This window comes from Antedon mediterranea, chromosome 3, assembly GCF_964355755.1.
Source record: "Antedon mediterranea chromosome 3, ecAntMedi1.1, whole genome shotgun sequence".
NCBI lineage: Eukaryota > Metazoa > Echinodermata > Crinoidea > Comatulida > Antedonidae > Antedon > Antedon mediterranea.
The window spans coordinates 32362087-32381331 of NC_092672.1; the positions used below are offsets into that span (position 1 = coordinate 32362087).

The 19245-nt window shown below is 31.5% G+C and overlaps 1 protein-coding gene across 1 annotated transcript; it reads left to right on the forward strand.

Moving 5' to 3' along the window:
* The first annotated feature begins 4623 nt into the window (after positions 1–4623).
* Positions 4624–14578, forward strand: LOC140044312 (protein mono-ADP-ribosyltransferase PARP12-like). The gene is made up of 6 exons (XM_072088790.1): positions 4624–4868; positions 5223–5385; positions 5522–5721; positions 7697–7861; positions 10587–10974; positions 14528–14578. The coding sequence occupies exons 1-6, from the start codon at positions 4624–4626 to the stop codon at positions 14576–14578; spliced, it is 1212 nt and encodes a 403-aa protein (XP_071944891.1).
* The last annotated feature ends 4667 nt before the right edge of the window (positions 14579–19245 follow it).

Below are 19245 nucleotides of genomic sequence, written 5' to 3' on the forward strand. Positions count from 1 at the left end.
GAGTTCATTTAAAACATATTCGTACGTACTACATCTGTTCAGCTTGTTTCATTCAAGTTGCTGGAAAGTCGATAAGGGTCCGTGCACTTACTTTCAGTTGAGTTACATTCAGTTCATGGTCGACATAAGCCTATACGGTTACTTTATGATGTTGGTGTTGGTAAAGATAAATCCGCCTCTATTTGTGTAATTAACTAAAACATTTATTTTGTTTTAATCTTACAGGAAAAAGAGAGCCATGGTAAAGGAAAAGTCTCAGTATATTTTATTTGTATTTTAATATTAATTTACTAAATATATTTACATACTATCGATCAATCATTAATAATTTACGTTTGCATCATAATCTACGTACTAGTAGTGAACCTTTATATCTCATTTACGTACTATTTAATATTTATATCTCTCTCTCTTTTAAAAAAAAATATATTGGTTGAACTGACCCGTCGTTTCTCGAGCACTCTCCTATCGAATGTTTATACAGTATTGCATTAATAATTTACGTACGGTATTGCCGAATCTTTATATCTCATTTACCTGCTATCGAATCTTTATACAGTATTGCATTAATAATAATAATTTACGAACGGTATTGCCGAATCTTTATATCTCGTTTACTTTACTATCGAATCTTTATACAGTATTGCATTAATAATTTACGTGCGGTATTGCCGAATCTTTATATCTCATTTACATATTATCGAATCTTTAAACAGTATTGCGTTGATAATTTACGTAGTACGGTATTGCCGAATCTTTATATCTTGTTAACATACTATCGAATCTTCATACAGTAATTGCATTAATAATTTACGTACGGTATTTTGCCGAATCTTTATATCTCATAAATTACATATACTATCGAATCTTTTTTTTTTTTTATTGATTAGTAATAGAAGGGTGTGTTATACATGTGTTACAAGTGTTATTTCATTGTAATACATTGTTTGTGTTTTCAATAAAACAACGTGGGGACGAAAACGCGACCTTTTACAGCACTATTCTTGGCCGGCCGGCCGCCAGTCGAGTTATTAGCAGAAATTCGCGTAATTAATTACCGTACCGTACTTGCATCTTATTTTAGTATTTAAAACTCATTTTAAATTGATCAATATTTATATATCTGAAGGTATCCAATTTGGACAACACTCACCAACACCTCTCTTAATTGAATGCAATAAAAGATGTTGAATCTTGGGCATTTGTGTTGCTTTTGTGGGAAAATGTCTCTTTAGGGTTGAATCAACCATTTGGCAGTCAAACGAGTCTCTGTCTATTTAATAGGGCCCGGAGTGTCTGGTGTCCCCGGAGTAGTGTGTGTACACATGGATAAAATAAGTAAATCTATGGTGTGTCAGATATATATGTGTCAAGCTACGCCCAGAGACCAAAATGCGATTTACTTTTCAGGCAGTATCCTCCCTTTGAAGTGTTATTTTTCGTTGGGTTGCTTACAACTCCAACACCTAAAACGAAAAGCTTTACTAATAGTTTTGAGCCCGCTCATACAACATTTATATCATTAACGAATTTTTATACGTATACGAATAGCTTTGCATCTTGGCCCGTGAGGTACGTTTTACTACGTTCGACTTTCGTACAATTTATCCTTTGAACTCTTTAAGCTATATTTAGATGGACTAAATCGTCTTTATTAGTGAACACTAATGTTTTGGCATTATTGACACGCGTATGTTACATACTATTGGGTATAACCTGGCCTATACATATTCAAATATAAAATTAGATGAAAACAAAATATTTATGCTAATGAGGTCACTTTTTTTTATAAAACATTGAGGCCTAACTTTAAGAAGGGTACAGTATGGGCCAATAAGGTTTTCCACAATCTGCATAAAATTCCAATATAGTCACATTTGATACAGTGCATACAATCTCGATGCGTTTTAAAAGAAACCAACTAAAAGAGTACGTACGTCATTATAACTGTGCAACCACCAATGATCACTAAAAAACAATGGTTGGTCATTATGATAATTCACATATCTTATAATGATATATAGTACCGTAACTATGTTACCAAAGAAAAAATATAAGAAACAAAAGAAAACTAACTCAGTAAACAATGCTGATATTGTTTATCGATTATTGCACAATAATTCAATAAATCTTAGTACCTTATTAAATGATTGTTGTGAAAGAAAAAGTAATCTGTGAAAGCTTGATCAACGATAAATATGTATAATAATTTCCGTTTTAAAAGTTTACTTTTAAAAAGCGTTCAGTTTTATTTTGATAATTATAATAATTATAATAATAATAAATGTATTGGTAAATATTTATATTTTGCTTATTATTGCTTAAACATATTTATATTCATTCCTGAATCAGATGTCTTTTGTGTTATGTGTCATACAGATCAGTTGTGCTTTATCATGAATCGACTCTGTTATCTTATCTTTTTCTTTACAAATGAAATCAACGTCATAATTAACACAAATTGTTCATGAATTGTTTTCCGAGAACCAAATTGGTACGGTTTGTGGGCAAAAGTAAACACTTGAAAACCTGCTGACTGTATGTGAGGCCATTATAGCCATTAAATTATCATTATATTGTGATACAAAGAACAAATCTGCAAAAAACGAACCGTGAACTTAAACTAAAAGAGGAAAAAACATATTATACAAATAGTAAGTAAAATAGAAGAGAAAAACGGTTTTCGTAATAAGACAATTTGGTAAATCAAAAGACATGCCAAACCATAAAAGGGATCCCGAGCGATTTATATTTTAGTTGGAATAGTAGACATACATAACAGAACAATGCCGACAATAGTTTTACATAAGTCAGAATAGGATTTTAGTAAACGATACTAAAGTTATGAATGACGAATAACAAACAAAAAACAAAACACCAATATAAATCCAAAAGCAAATTCCTGAAATATAACAATGCTTTTTCGATCTCAAATGATAAATCAAAGAAAAAAGAAAAAGAGGAAAATTGCCAGCATTCCTCCAGGTTAATGAAAGAGTACTGAAGAAAAATTAGAAATACTGTATATAAAACCAGTCGAGAGCTGTATGAGTGGTGGACTGGAACAACACCGATAACTTTACTGTATATAAAGCCAGTCGAGAGCTGTATGAGTGGTGGACTGGAACAACACCAATAACTTTACGGTATATAAAGCCAGTCGAGAGCTGTATGAGTGGTGGACTGGAACAACACCAATAACTTTACTGTATATAAAGCCAGTCGAGAGCTGTATGAGTGGTGGACTGGAACAACACCAATAACTTTACTGTATATAAAGCCAGTCGAGAGCTGTATGAGTGGTGGACTGGAACAACACCAATAACTTTACTGTATATAAAGCCAGTCGAGAGCTGTATGAGTGGTGGACTGGAACAGCACCAATAACTTTTTCGCATTGTTTTTTTCAATATTATTATTATTATTGCATCTTCTACGATTGTTTGATTTAATAATCTCGTTCAATTTGTTCAGTTGTTTATATAGACATAATAATAATAACTAACAGCTACAGATTGTCATTGGACCAATGAAGTGTCTCAAATATAATAAACAAATAATGCTCAGTAGAAGGAAAGATAATGATTGGTTGATTACTCAGATTCAGTTAAGATCTCACAAAACTAAACACCACCCCTAACCCTTTTTATTAATATGACAAGTGAAAGCTGCTGAGGAAGGTAGGTTTAATCTTTATATTTCACCATCACATTAAACCAAGCTCGATTATGTTTGTCATTCATTGTTGCGCATCCGCGCAAAAACAGGAATAATGATCACATAATGATGAGTCATTTTTGAAAGAAAGCTGAAGTTCACATTCGCCTTTTCCCTATTGGATCTAAAACTAAGGCATCATAATGAGAAGATAGCCTGCTTATTTAGAATAAATAACAGCATAAAATATTAACCATTTTTTAATAATTGTTTGCATTTGTGTAGCCATGGAGGAATTGTAACTAGGAATTGTAACTTCTCCATGGTTTAACTACCGTACTCTACCGACAACTATGTCGACATCACAATCCAGACTCACTTTATCCTATGGCAGAATCTGGATTTTTTTTTTCATTTTACCACAACAGTGTAAACGAATTTCAAATAACTTAATTTATCCAATACTGATGTTCTTAATATTTGGTCCATTATTTTAGTTTGCAATATTTCTGACACACATCCGTTATATTTAATCAGTACATTTGATAGCCACCTGAAACGTTTGTTAACAAATGCACTTTTTTTATTTTGTGGCGTAAACACCACTTGTATTCAGTTAACTTCTAATGCCATGTAGAAAATACTGAAAATCAAATTACTGAATTAACTATACTTTAATCATATTTGCGATGCTTGGAAAAGACCAACAATGTCATCATACGTATAAGTTAGACAAGTGTTGTGAATATTTCTGTGAACCTATGACCTAAAGAAAGATCTCCAAATAAAAAAAAGAAAATATTGATTACTAATGTAACAATAACATCAATCAACATGACATCATCATTATTATATTACTATTTTAATAAAAATTTCTTTTTCTATAAAACAGTTGCGGCGATCTGCAGTCTGTATAGTTGAATCACAGTTTTTTTCAAGTGGCAAAAAAGGCAAGCAAAAGGTGCAATGCAGGCACAAATAAGAGGCATTTGCAGGGATCATTTAAAAGGAAATTGCAGTAGTGGCAGTATGTGTCAGAGAATGCATTGTAATCTGCCTTATCAATGGCAATATAACGATGGCAGGCAGTGGCTTAAATTCAAAGACAGAATAAATTTGAAATTGGAAGGTAGATTCTGTGGTGACATCAATGATGCTAAGTCTTGGTCGTATTCTTGGCAGAACCGTCGTTCCACTGTGAATTCTACTGTGTAAGTTTTGGCCTCTTTGAGGTTGAGGTGCACAATAATATTATTGAAACAAAATTTAAATGCGTAATTACGAATTTACTTCATAAAGAAATTCATGTTTATTTCTAACCGGAATAACCGAATAGGCTAGGTAGGAAATTCAAGAAGTTCACCTCACGGTTTTCTTTCTCGGAGCCAAAACCTGATGATTGCAATACAGTCTGTAATGTGCAAATGAAATGTTGAAAGTTTAACATTCATTTAGAAATGACCATAGTATAAAAAACACTTTTTAAGAAACCTTCTATTCTGTACCCATAGTTTGAATTTTATTCTAATGTTTATCATCAATACCTGTTTTAAACCTTTGTACAGATCTGTGACTTTTGATGACATGTGTAGATTTGATGGGCTAAACAAATTCTTAGTCCAACGCCTCGAGGTCGAAGGTGACGATGATAATTCGGATGCTGATCTAATATCTCCTTGGATATGGTATTTCAATGGTGATGACCGGTGGATGGAATATAGTAAAGAGGTAAGTTGTAATCAGTAACCGAATACATGTTCGGCTGTTCTCAAATGTACTTTTTCATTTACGTCAGAGTAATTTCGACTGGATTCTGCCAACAACAATCATCACCTTGCTTTTATTATTATTTATTGTAATACAGAATTCAGACAAAGTAAACAACGCTTATGAAATTGGAATCACAACAGCTAACTTTGTAGCTGGTGATCAACACTACACTTTAAACTTCTTCGATATGTCCCAAACCAATCACGTATACGAAACTAAACGGTCTGTTTGTCGAAGACCAGTGAAACAGATAAAATCAGAAGATGTTGAGAAGTACAGAGAAGATAAACCTTGGTAAAAGACTATATTATTGTGTATTATTCCTTGTATTTTATTTATTTTGGTATTTCAAATCAGAATAACACTCTATAGGCTTCTAAATCATTACAGTTAGCTATCATTATTAAACTGAAACGAATAAATATTATTTATTATGTAACCTTTAAAAACCAAGTAAACGGTAACTGTAATAGCCCACCTTCTAGCTCTGAATCGGAAGATTCTGAATGTGAATTGGAACTTACTTATGATCTGTGTTTTTCATCCTGTGTGGATATCGATGCTTTGTATGTATTTTGTTACCTTTGTACAGCAATTCTTTCTTTTAAATTGTTCACATTTTTTTTAGTACAGTATATATTAGTGTATAGCTACTGCACATTCAAAATATTTAGGATTCTGGGATATTTTTAGTCGCGTGGGCGCGACTCTATAGTTCACTATGTCGGTCGGTCGGTCTGTCGGTCTGTCTGTCGGTCCGGTATCACTATGCGTTTTATCGCTTTTCTGTACTTTTTGAACTGTTTTGATGTCAACATGTGGGCATTTACGTGAAATTGTGCACCTCCTATTGTGAATGACGTTAGAGTTGCGCAACGTGATTTACGTGCGATTTAACGATTTTCTCGTATTTAACATAGGTCAAAAACCAAATAACATTTTAAATTGAAACTTTGCAGAAGTTTAATTTATATCAGGCGCTAACTTTCTGTTGAAAAAAAATGTGTGTTTTACACAAAGTTACGCGCGCATGCGCATTTAAAATTTTAAAATGCGCAAAATTAATTTTTAATAAACTTTCTACGCGTTTCTTGTCATTTTAAGCATGTCAAAAATTCCCATACGCGCGCAAATTTTTACGCGCGCGGTGCGCACGTAGCGTTAAATACATACTTTTTTCGCGTGATTTATGTTTTTGCAGCCTTTTATAATAATTTTACCAACTTTTAAACAATTTCGACTTAAAATTACGTCGTACGAGCACGTCGAATTGGATAATTTGCGCACGTTTTTGATGAAAAAGTTCAAAAATTCGTAAGACTCTATAGTTCACTATGTCGGTCGGTATGTCTGTCGGTCTGTCTGTCGGTCCGGTATCACTATGCATTGTAGCACGCGACTTAATGGCTGTTGGCCTTGTTATTTGTAGACTGTACTGTACATTGGTTGTTTTTTCCTTCTAAAAATAAATTCTTTACCAGAATTTTAAACTAAATACTGTAGTATTACAAAAATTACATATTCCATTGAATATAGTGTACAAAGAATATAAGAATATTTTACAGACGTGTACATAATTCGAATGTTGATATTTCACCGGATTTTTAAATGGATAAAGGAAAAAAACTGTTCATTCCATACTGGAATATAATGTTGGAAATCTCATTTTCTTTGTAAATATCGACATAATTTTTGTTAAGATCAGAGTTAGATCTACTGCCATAAATTCACAACGCTAGTTTATTTTCCATACTATATATACTTGACACTGCATGTAATCTTATTTTTCATTCAAACACATTTACGTACACCAGCGGTTCCGGGCCTACATTATAGATTGACCGTCCATACAGTACACCTGAGAACAACTCTTTTCATCGAATAATGTGCTCTGTTACAACCGCTAATGTAGAAAACGCCAGCTAATGTCGAAACAACCGCTAATGTAGAACAATCCACCGCTAATGTAGTAAAACCTCCAGCTAATGTAGAAACACCAACTGCTTATGTAGGCCTAGTAAATACAAAGTCATGCTCCTATCTTTCCCATTAGGATTTCAATTACAATGAATATCAGTAATTTCAGATGGTCGCAGCCTTTTTGATGATAACATAATATAAGTGTTAGGCCTAGAGATGGGAATACAGTGTGCAAATCATTGTGTTTATACTCCATCCAAGGCTTCTTCCGAATAGGAATACAGGCATTTGGCTCATTAATGTGTACAGTATACTCGCCTTTCAACAATATTACCTACTTTTATTGCAGGTTACACAGCCTTACAAAAACACATCGACTTGTAAGAGTTAGTAAGAAAACAGATAGCAAAGAACATAAAGAAATATTAGAATTGTTTACAGCAACTCTTCCAGATGGAGCAATAACTCAGCTTGAGCGGATTGAAAATGAGTGCTGTAGGGAGGCATTTGCAAGGTATATTTTTAATTTTGTGTTATCGCGCGAAAATATAATCCCTGTTGGAGAAAAATATAATTCCCTCGGAGGATCTTAAAATGTTATAAGCAGTCAATATCTGTATATAGGCTACTGTATAATATCTAATATCTACAGGTCAACTAGTATTGTGATTCAAAGACCTTTGACTTTTTTATTCTTCAACTTCAACTTCAACTTTATTTTCCAATGTTGTTTTACAATGATAAATAATATTAAATTTTAAAACATAAGGAAGGAGCTAGAAAATAGTGTAAACACTAATCAAGTCCAGCCCCTTTTACATAAATTATACTTAACTAAATTTTTACAACTATGGGCAATAATTTCTTTCAGGCCTACAAATAATAAAAACTTAATAAGTTAAAACAATCCCATTTATATATTTTAAAATTTAAATATTACTACACTTTTTCATAAATAAGATAAATAAAATAAATAATTATATAACTAAAGTAAGAATTGCTTTAATTTCCGTTTAAATATAATTTTAGAGTCATGTTTAATATTTTCTGGTATCTCGTTCCATGAATTAGCACCAGAATATCGGACAGAAAATTGACCAACATTACTTTTGTATTTTGGAATAGCAAGATTTCCCCTTGCTTGAAATCTCGTTGAGTGACGATGCTGGGCATGTGAAAAATATTCTGGAATTCCCACGGGAAACCTGCCATTAATACTGTCATGAACAAATAAAACTAACTGAAATGTATGTTGCTTATAAATATTTAGTATCCCCAGTTCTGTAAATAATGATGATGTATGTGCTAATCTATCAGAGTGTGTTATAGTGCGTACAATTCGTTTTTGGTTAAGGTGTATAGGTTTTAAATTTGTTGAATATGTGTTCCCCCATGCCTCTAGAGCATAGGATATATGGGGTAGAATAAAACAATTGTATAAGAGTAATAAAATTGACTGAGGAACAAAATTTCTCAGTTTATAGAGCACACCTGCCTTGGAACTAACAATTTTTTTTTTTTTTTTTTTTTTTTTTTTTTGTCAAGTGTGACCCCTATATACACGGTTGATTCTACTTCGTCAATGTCTGTTCCTTTAACATGTATTGCTCCGTTAGTTTTAATAGCCGTGTGTTTACCATGGAAAATTATATACTCTGTCTTTTTTGTATTAATGGTTAATTTATTTAAATCACACCAGTCCACAATATTTTTAAATTTGCTATCTATATACTGCATGTCAATATCATCATGTGGATTAAAAGTATGGAACAAACTGGTATCGTCTGCAAACAAACGAATATCAAAGTAGTCAGTCACATGTGCAATGTCATTGATATATATATAAGGAACAATGTAGGCCCCAATACTGACCCTTGGGGTACACCGCAACTTATGGAAAGTTCATTTGAATCGATACCGTTTATACTCACATATTGTTTTCTGTTATATAGGTAATTTTTTTAAAAAGCCAATGGTAACCTCCGAATCCCATATGAATATAATTTATTTATTAGAATGCTATGGTTCACCGTATCGAAGGCTTTTTTTAGATCCAAGAATATCCCCAAAACTACATTTCCCTTGTCAATTTCATCTGACAGTTTCTGTGTCAGGTCTGTGATAGCTAGTTTTGTACTATAATTCTCTCTGAAACCATATTGGTGAGAGTACAATAAATCAAAGCGGGATAAATAAGATGTAAGTTGTTTATTAAATATTTTTTCAAAAACTTTACTAAACTGCGGAAGTATAGATACCGGTCTATAGTTACTTGGATCAGACGGTAAACCTTTTTTAAAAATGGGTATCACTTTCGCCTTTTTTAACGCATCGGGGAAAGTCCCCTTAGAAAACGATAGATTTATTAAATATGCGAGGGGTTGACTAATGTAATTTGCTGCTAAAATAATTAATTTGGGGCTTATCTGATCTATTCCCCCACAGCCTTATTTTTATCTAATCTAATTAAAATATCGTATACTTCATTTTCATTTGTACCTGTATGTTTTCGCAATATCTCAAAAAGAAAAAAAAAGTAAAATCTAAAGGAAGGTACATAAAGAATATATTTTAGAATTGCTATGCAGTGGCATTTATGAATTTCTTTGCTTAAATAAACATTTAAAACCATAAGCATCATTTTATCAATTTGTTTAAACAATTATATTAAAACAACTTTTATTATTGTTTGCTTGGGGTTAAATATCAAATGATTGAGTTACGATAATGTTGCAGTTTAAAGAATGTTTGATAGATCCAGATGTTAGTGACTCATAATAATTTTATATTCTTGTATCTTCACCTTGTTATTAAAATGTCTTCAATATATTGATTTCATAATGTAAATTATGATGAAGAAAAGTCTAATAACGATTATTAACAACGAGTTCAATGTCGACATAATCGCTCACACACTACTGGTAATCTTTTCAGTTCCATTCAGTTACTGAAAATTCAACGTTAGTGCACTTCTGGTCGAATTGAGTTGCTTTCAGTTCCTGGTCGAGATAAGCCTACCTTAAGATGGATTTGTTTTTAGTCGCGTGCAACGCAACTCTGCAGCTCACATGTCGGTCGGTTGGTCGGATGATCGGTGAGTCGGTCGGTAAACACTAACTCAAATTGGAGCACGCGACTGCAGCCATGTATGTGGCCTTGTTATTAATATTGCCTGTACAGTATCCTTCCTATTTTTACTTTAAAAAAACAACTGAATTGGGTTTTTTCTTTTTCACAAGGAAAAATGAAATCATGGTGAAGAAAAACTCTAATAGAGAAGTTGAAGAGCTGCGACTGTTTCACGGAACAATGCATGATAAAGTTGATGATATCTGTTGTGATAATTTTGACTTCCGCTTGAGCGGTACACGAGTTGGTCATGTTTATGGACAAGGAGCTTATTTTGCTACTTCAGCAAAGTACTCCAATGATTATGCTGAAGAAGATGGTGTTGGTATAAAGAGGATGTTTGTTGTAAGAGTTCTTGTTGGTAGCTACACAGTTGGCACAAAAGAGATGCGCCGGCCACCACTTAAGTACCCTGAAAATAAGTCTAAGGGGTTCTATGACTCTTGTGTTAATAATGTAGCTAGTCCGAGTATTTTTGTAGTGTTTGATAACGATCAGGTTTATCCAGAATATCTCATTACTTATACAATTCCACCGTACAATGCCTACAGTAACCCATATTCAGCAAGCTACTCTTCAATCACTTCTTCAAATTCAAACCAACCCCCTTACAGTAACCCATATTTAACAAGAAGCCCATCTACCAGTCGTTCTTTGACTACTTCACCAAATTCAAATCAACCATCTAACGATTTGGGAAGCGGGGGCATCAATAAAGATGACATCATGTTATACTTCTTTTATTTTATGCTTATTTGGGTTACCCCATTACTTATCTCATTATTCTTTGAGTTAATTAAATTTACTTTTTATTTGCCTTTTGATTTTATTCTGTCATTATATAGATTTATTCTGGATACTTTTATTCTGCTTTTTTATCTTTCCTATCTGTTTCCATTATTAATCAAGGTCATTTTGGGTACTCTTATTATTTGTTTTCTTTCGATTGTACTTATTTCTTTATTCGAATTAAGCGATAATCCTGAATATCTTTTAGGTCTACATCTGTTTTTGTATTATTTTATCCTGCTTCTTGTTTTTAAGCCAATTGGTTTTGAGTGCATATTTTGTATTGTTATTCTTATCATGTTTCTTGTATATTATATCCATATTATCAAGTTTACCAAACTAGTCAGGTTGCAAGATTTCATTAAAAAAAGTAAGTTTCATGAAACCTGTCTAGATATCATCGATAAGTTAAAAGAACACCTAACCTAAGCTTTAGCTACATGGGGGTATTTCATCACAAAATGGCCGCCAAAATATCAGGTTACAGGTTTCATTTAGTGTTAAAATTGTCGATGATTTATAATTATCAAATATTTGCTGTTGGTAAAAAAAATACGCTTGGACATGATTTTCTTACAGTATCCTCCATAGAAAAACACTGATGAAAGAAAGTGGTAACTAATAGAGTGGTCTCGGGACAATACAGATAGAAGTTTGAAATGTTTTATTAGAAATATAGATAGGCCTACGACGTAATGCTTGTATTGTGTATTGTTAGGCGCTCTGTTCTTTGTAGGACGCCATATAAAAAGCTTACATAGATATATGTTTACATATAGTGTGAATATTTCGATGTAATGGTTTTGTATAATTATGTCTATTAGATTAGTATACGATGAATTAGTTAATTCATTAGAAATTGTATATACATTTAAATATCGTTTTATTATGAATATTTAAAAAAACAAAGATATGTGTATTGTATTATATTATATTATATTATAAGAGTATAGATATAAGGAAGACCCCACTAAAAAAAATTACGATCATTCGGGAAAACACCTCACGTTTAAGAAATAATTTTTATTCAACGATCTTTATAGATATGTATCTCAAAATATTTTTATTTACAGATGATACACTTAGTATCATTTGTAGACAAAAAATATTGAATATCAAGTCCGATGATTGATGAAATACCGGTATGTGATATGTTGGCAAAAACTAAAAAAAAAGGGATTTAATGTTGACAGAGTTCTATTAGTTTATAAATAATAAGCGTTTGGTGCAGTTATTAATATTATGAATTCCTAAGGGAGTAAAACATTGTTTACCATCTACCTTAAAAAATGCTGTTTCTCAGACCTAATACAAAATATAATAATCATCAATTCGGTCTCAAAGAACCCAAGTAAGTTTTCTTTGAGTTTTCTTCTTCTACGCCTTCGTTAAGTTAGAGAAAACTTATTTACGTTCTTTAAAAGCTGAACTGGATTTAAAATGTTGACAGAATTGCAAGACATTCGACGTTTTTCCTAATTAAAACTAATAATTTAGTATTAAACATTATAGGCCTATTGTTTTGTAATCAATCTGCATTTTATTTCATTGTTGAAGTTAAGGAAGGCACCGTCACTGAGATTTATATCACTGTTATGAAAATATTTACAAAATAAATATCATTATTAAACAATACAATTGTTCATTATTTCCGAGAAGCAAATTGATAGTAATTGGTACCGGGCAGATACTTGAAAAATTGCTGACACATCGGTACCTTAAGTCCTTCCAGATAGATGTACATTAAATATAAACAAATTAATAATTAATATATAATAAACAAACTAGAAAGAGACTCATTGGCTGATTGGGTGTCGCACAAAACTACAAAAACATGCTTTCCCAAATGTGTCTATATAGGTTAAATGTTTCAAGTGAAAGCAGAGAAAGTTGCAGTAGTGGCAGTACGTTAGACTTTGTGAACTTACTTAATAATATTAACGGTGGCGGTGGCGTAATTTCAAAGAGAGATTTGTTTGTTTCTTTGTTGAGATTAAATTAGAAATTGAAAGGTTTTGCCTTATTCACTATACATTCTATCTTTTGGTTAGGCGATTGTTTTAGATGTTTAAGTCTCAATATAATGTCGTGACTTCATAATATTTCTAATTAAACACAATATTTGTTATAATACTGTAGTGGAATTCATGAATATGTTTTTAACAGACTGACTCAGGACATACGGAACTAAATCATGAAATCTTCAATAATATTCAATTAGTCTGGTTCATATTTTCTAGAAAGGATTTTGTAATAACTTTTAGGGAAAGATTTCTAGTCTTCATTTATAATATGTTGAATTAAATATGACTTATATTTTTCTCTCTTTTAATTATAATCGCTAACCCTGTATAACCTAACCTTAGTTGAGCGTCACAAGGTCAAAGGTGAAATTAATTATGATGCTTTCTTTGGTCATAGATACTTGATATTATTTGAATAAAGATTGGTTGAAAATATCAGAACTTTCCTCCATTTTGATTTTCCCTACCTTTCGACCGACTGAAGTTGAATATATGTCCAACTATATTCACTTAAATAATCTTTCTATCAATCAGTATTTCAATTACAATTTAAAAACAGTTTTTATTTCCAGATAGTCACCGCCTTTTTCTGAGTGTAACCGCCTAAGGAGGCCTACACAATTTGAAATACAAACACATTCTGTACATCGTAAATACAGAGAAATGTTAATATTTGTTTTTTGCTTATCAAAGATACAATTCAGTTGTCGAGAAGTACGTGACAACTCGGATGTTTTTATAGAGATTTCAGACTATTTCTGGTTTGTTTATTTCCTATTAAAAAAATATTTGCTATTGATACCATTTGGCGAAATGGCCTTTTATCAATTGCATGGAATAATGATATCTGTGGAAAGGTACGGAATATATAATATAATAATATAACATTTCCGTAACAAATTTTCAATGTGAAGTTAAATTGTTATTATTGTTAAACTGTTTTTATGTTAAGCAGTCTTGTCAACTGCTTTATTCTGTATAATTAAGACTCTTTAGGTAGTTCCAATATTAAAAATGTCAATAATAAAGGAAAATAAATACTTTGATACAAAGATGGTTTAAATTGTTTACGTCCGTGACGGTCATACGGCAAAGGAGTTATGTCAGAGTCTATCTGAAAAGGTACCGTATGGATCATAATACCTAAATTTATTTTTTTGTAAGTAAAAATAATTTAATATTAAAGTTATGCCTTTTGTATTTTTTTGTAATTATGTATGTTGCTTTTTTTTTTAAAGGAATGCATCATCAGTGAGATGCATATCGCTGTTTATGAAAATATGTTCTAAATCAATATTAAACTAAAAATACTTTGTAAACTTTCCGAGAAGCAAATTGATAATAATTACCACAAACTTAAGTGGTACCGGATGATTAAGGCACTTGAAAACCTGCTGACACATACCTTAACAGATATCTCCAAGATCTGCTTTCAGAAAGATGTGCATTAAATATAAACACATTAATAATTAATATATAATAAACAATACGTTAACAGGAAAGAGATTGATTGGCCGATTGCTATTGTGTATCTCACAAAACTACAAAACACATAGTTACTTTCCCAAATGTGTCTAGTCTTTTTCAAGTGAAAGCGAAGAAAGAAAGTACCGTGAACTACACACCAGAAATAGGTAAGCCAGCTGTCTGAAAACAGTTTCAAGCTACATTCGGTAGTGAAATAAAGGCTTTTTTTTTTTACATTATCCAGTGGCAAACCAGCAAAAATATTACAAATTTGTCGCAACAACCTAAAAGGAACCTGCACGCTAGCAGTATGTCAGCAGAATTTGTGAACTTACTTAATGATAACGGTGGTGTTTTTTTTCTCTCTTTTGTGGGGGCAACCCACTTTTATTGCAATGATAAACAATATGGTGAAGGTTACAGTATATATGTCTATCTATCTATTTATCAATGACTATTTAAGTGATATTACACAGACAGAAGTTAAAAGATTATATAAAATATTTTGATAATGTGTTGAAATCTAGATAAAAAACAAACATGTATACAGAGAAAATTTATATTACAGAGCTAAAACGATATAAAGATTAATAATCAGTATTAAAAAGAGATTCGATATAATATAAATATATATGATAAAATGGTATATTGCATTATAAGATTATGTTTTGTTTGAATACTTTTATAAAATTGTATAGTTTTACATTTTGAACATAATATTGCTTTTATTATTTATATGATAAAATAACAAACTAATAAATATTGCAAAGCTAAACCCAAACCGAAGATAACGGTGGTGTTAATGTAATTTCAAAGAGATATTTAATTTATAAAATAGATTTTGCAGCAGAATATCAATGATTCTTTGTTTGGCCTTATTCAAATATAGCCTAATATAAATACTGCCATGTATGTGCTAGCCTCTTCGTCATTGTTTTAGATGTTGATGTCCCAATATAATGAGAGAAACTTACAGTATTCAAATAATGTTGTTACTTCATAATATTTCTATTAATAATAATTATTATGATAATGTAGTGGAGTTCGCTTCGGGAGAAATTGATGAACATTTTTCTAACGAACTGACTCGAAACGTAATTTTCATCAAATATCCAACTAAATTTATTTGTCTATGGTTCATATTGTTTAATATAATCACTTTGAAGATGGATTTCTAGTCTGAATTCATATGTTGAATTATATAACCTTTAACCCTGTAAAATATTCTTAGTTAAGCGTCACGAGGCCAAAGTTAAAACTAATTATGATGCTTTTTTTATCATATTTCTTTGGTCGTGGATATTTGATTTTTTTAATTATAAAAATTGGTTGAAAAATACTTTCTTCCATTTTGATTTGATCTACCATACGACCCACTGTATTCACTTAAATAATTTTTCTATCTATCAGTATTGCAATTACATTCAATCATCAGTTTTAATTCCAGATAGTCTGAGTGGAACGACGAAGGAGGCCTAAACAATTAATATTTAAAGTACAAATTCTGTTGACTCCACAGTGGTAACCCCACAATATGAGCTTCCTACCCTAATACCCACTCTTAGACCATTAGTGTAGGCATCAGAATATACTTTCATATTACAGGTTCACAAACCTACTTGGAAAGCAAACTAAAAAAAGACATGATAACAATATTTATTTGGAAAACACTTTCATACAGGACACTGCATCTATAAGTATTTGTATTTCAGATTAAACAAACCACATCAACTTGTAAGAGAAAACAGATAGCGAAGATTACAGAAAAATATCTAAATTGTTTAACGAAACTTTTCCAGCTTAAGCCGATCGAAAATGAGACCTACAGGTAAACAGCTGCAAGGTATTCAACATGGTAAATAACTAATACTTACATTTACAAAAACTGGGGCAATTATAGAACTAAAACCTTAAGTTATTTTAATAAATTGTACATTTAATTGGTTGATCCGCTCTCTCCAAGCAGATCTCTTGTTGTAATTTGCTGTCATTTTCTTACTTCCTCCTCTATGTTGGCGCATCATCTCATAATTATAATATTACATTCCGAAAAACGTTCGTTAATTACACTTATACTTGCCTACCTAGTTGTATGCATTATGATTTTGTTTTTGTCTGGCACTAATTCACTGCTTCAATGAAGATATTTAACGTAAATCCACGTGTTACATTTTACCAAAATTAGACAAGATGATGTTTTAGTTTAAAGAAAGTTCGGACTATAGTGACCACCAAATAGCCTGCAATATCTGTCTTTCCTTGTTTTAAAAATGAATTAATCAATTCTATCTTTTTATTTAAAAGGTAAAAGAACCTCTTCAATTACTTGGTCAAATACAAACCAACCATCTCACAGTAACACAAACTCGACAAGTGAATATCGCCCACCTACCAGTCGCTTAAGTAACCAACAAAACAGGAGACATAATTTAGGAAGACAGAGGAAGAACATCAAGAACAATGACTTTATGATTTATGTTATAGGCCTACTTATTTTTCTTGCAGTAGCAGTACAATTTTTCGTTTATAAGTACGCTTTGGTTGCATTTAAGGTAGTTTTGGGTATTATTTTAGTTTATTCTGTTTCCTTTGTATTTTACTTGGTATTCCATCCAACTCATGGTCCCGTCTCTATACATAAGCGGGTGAAATATTTTTTGGGGGGAGATGAGTAACTGAGCTGGGGGTTATTCGCTCCAGCGCTGTAGACAGCGTTTCAGATCAATTTAGCCTTAGGCCTATACAGAAGTGTTAATGTAACTTTACAATTATTTATTGTCGTTGAACAGTATCTATATTTATTAAGAATTGGTACGTACCTTGAGAGAAGAAAAAAAGACCTGCAATCGAATATATACAGATCAGCAAAAAAAATCCCATTAAATTGATTTATTGAATTTTTATTATTTATTTATTTAATCACAGTCTTGTGTAATACAAGACCAGCCAATTCTGATGAGTGAATGTATAAAATAACAATAAAATAGACACGGATACAATTTTTTTTTAAAAATAAATAACTGCTTTAAACAGACTTAAAACACCAAACCTAATTTGTTTTATTGGTTTTTTTTTTCTTTTATTGAATTAAGAAAAAACCTGCTAAAATTATGATATTAAATATGAAAATTCTATTCGGAAATGATTCTTAAAACACGAAAAAATGTATACATCAAATGCAATATTATAACCCTATCGGAAATTAAAATATGAAATGTTAAATTTATGCCTATGGAAAAAAAATTAATTAATTTAAAAAGAACTATACAAAGAGCAGCATTATAATGACAAAACAATGTGATGTGCACATTAATAATATGGACACAATGACGTCATATCACTACCATATTTAGGCATATCACCAAGCACATCACACTTTTTGTCAAACTTGTTTGTTATAGTGTAGACAGAGCTTAAGAACGAATAAACATTGACGACTCGGATTGAAGAAGGTGAACTTTGCAGAAACTACTTTTAAAATTTGAGTAAAAATACCGATTCTGTAGAGAGTAGTAGAGAATATTCTTACGGTATTAAGAAAATATTGAGAAAATGTAATTTGTCGAAATTGAAAAATATGTAAATATAAGGAATGAGATAATATATAATAAAGAATATGAAAATTGTAAAAACAAATAATTGTAAATCGTCTGGTATGTGTTAAAATGAAAAAAACAAACTAATGATATTTGAAAGAAACAATAGAAATAGAACTGATGAATATAATATATCACAAGAATGAGTAATCCGCAATTTTTGCATTAGAAATTTATAACAGAGAGTGATCATAAATGATCTAATGTGTATTTTAAAAAATCGTATACTTTCTGCAAGGAGATTTAAAATGTTCTGTGCCATTTTCATAACAGTTAGTTTTCTTTATGTTTGCGGGGTTTTGTGTGTGTGTGTTTATTTGGTGTTTTTAGTCGCGTGGAAGCGACTCTATAGTTCACTATGTCGGTCGGTCGGTCTGTCTGTCGGTCTGTCTGTCGGTCTGTCTGTCTGTCTGTCGGTCCGGTATCACTATGCGTTTTATTGCTTTCTGACCTTATCTTGATATCAGTTTAATCTAGCTAGGTCAATTTTTCACAGTATATTCCTTATGGCCAGGAATCAATGTGGTTATGTTTTCACGGTGCGCAATAAAAAATTACGCGGTCTACGCACGATTTAACGAAATCACGTTTGTAATCATATCTTCACAACCATGAATCACAATTAAATAAAATTTGGTACTCATAAATTTCAGGGCATAAATCATCATATGGCAATACAATTACGTGCGTAGCGCATGTAACGCATGCGTACGCGCGCTTAAAATTTTCAAAATTTATTTTCGATGAAATAAGAGTAGGCCTACATTTCAGGCAATTTTAAGCGTTTAAAAAATTGCCATGAGTGCGCGTTAAATGTTATTACGCACTCTTTTTGCCCGATTTCTGTTTTCTTGACTTACTTTTCAACTCGAAATTACGTTATACAAGCACGT

Excerpts from the sequence above, each read along its gene's own strand:
- LOC140044312 (XM_072088790.1), top strand. The coding sequence starts at position 4,624 with ATGCAGGCACAAATAAGAGGCATTTGCAGGGATCATTTAAAAGGAAAT. Across the intron at positions 5,386-5,521 it reads GGATGGAATATAGTAAAGAG|AATTCAGACAAAGTAAACAA; the intron begins GTAAGTTGTAAT and ends ATTGTAATACAG. Across the intron at positions 7,862-10,586 it reads TGTAGGGAGGCATTTGCAAG|GAAAAATGAAATCATGGTGA; the intron begins GTATATTTTTAA and ends CTTTTTCACAAG.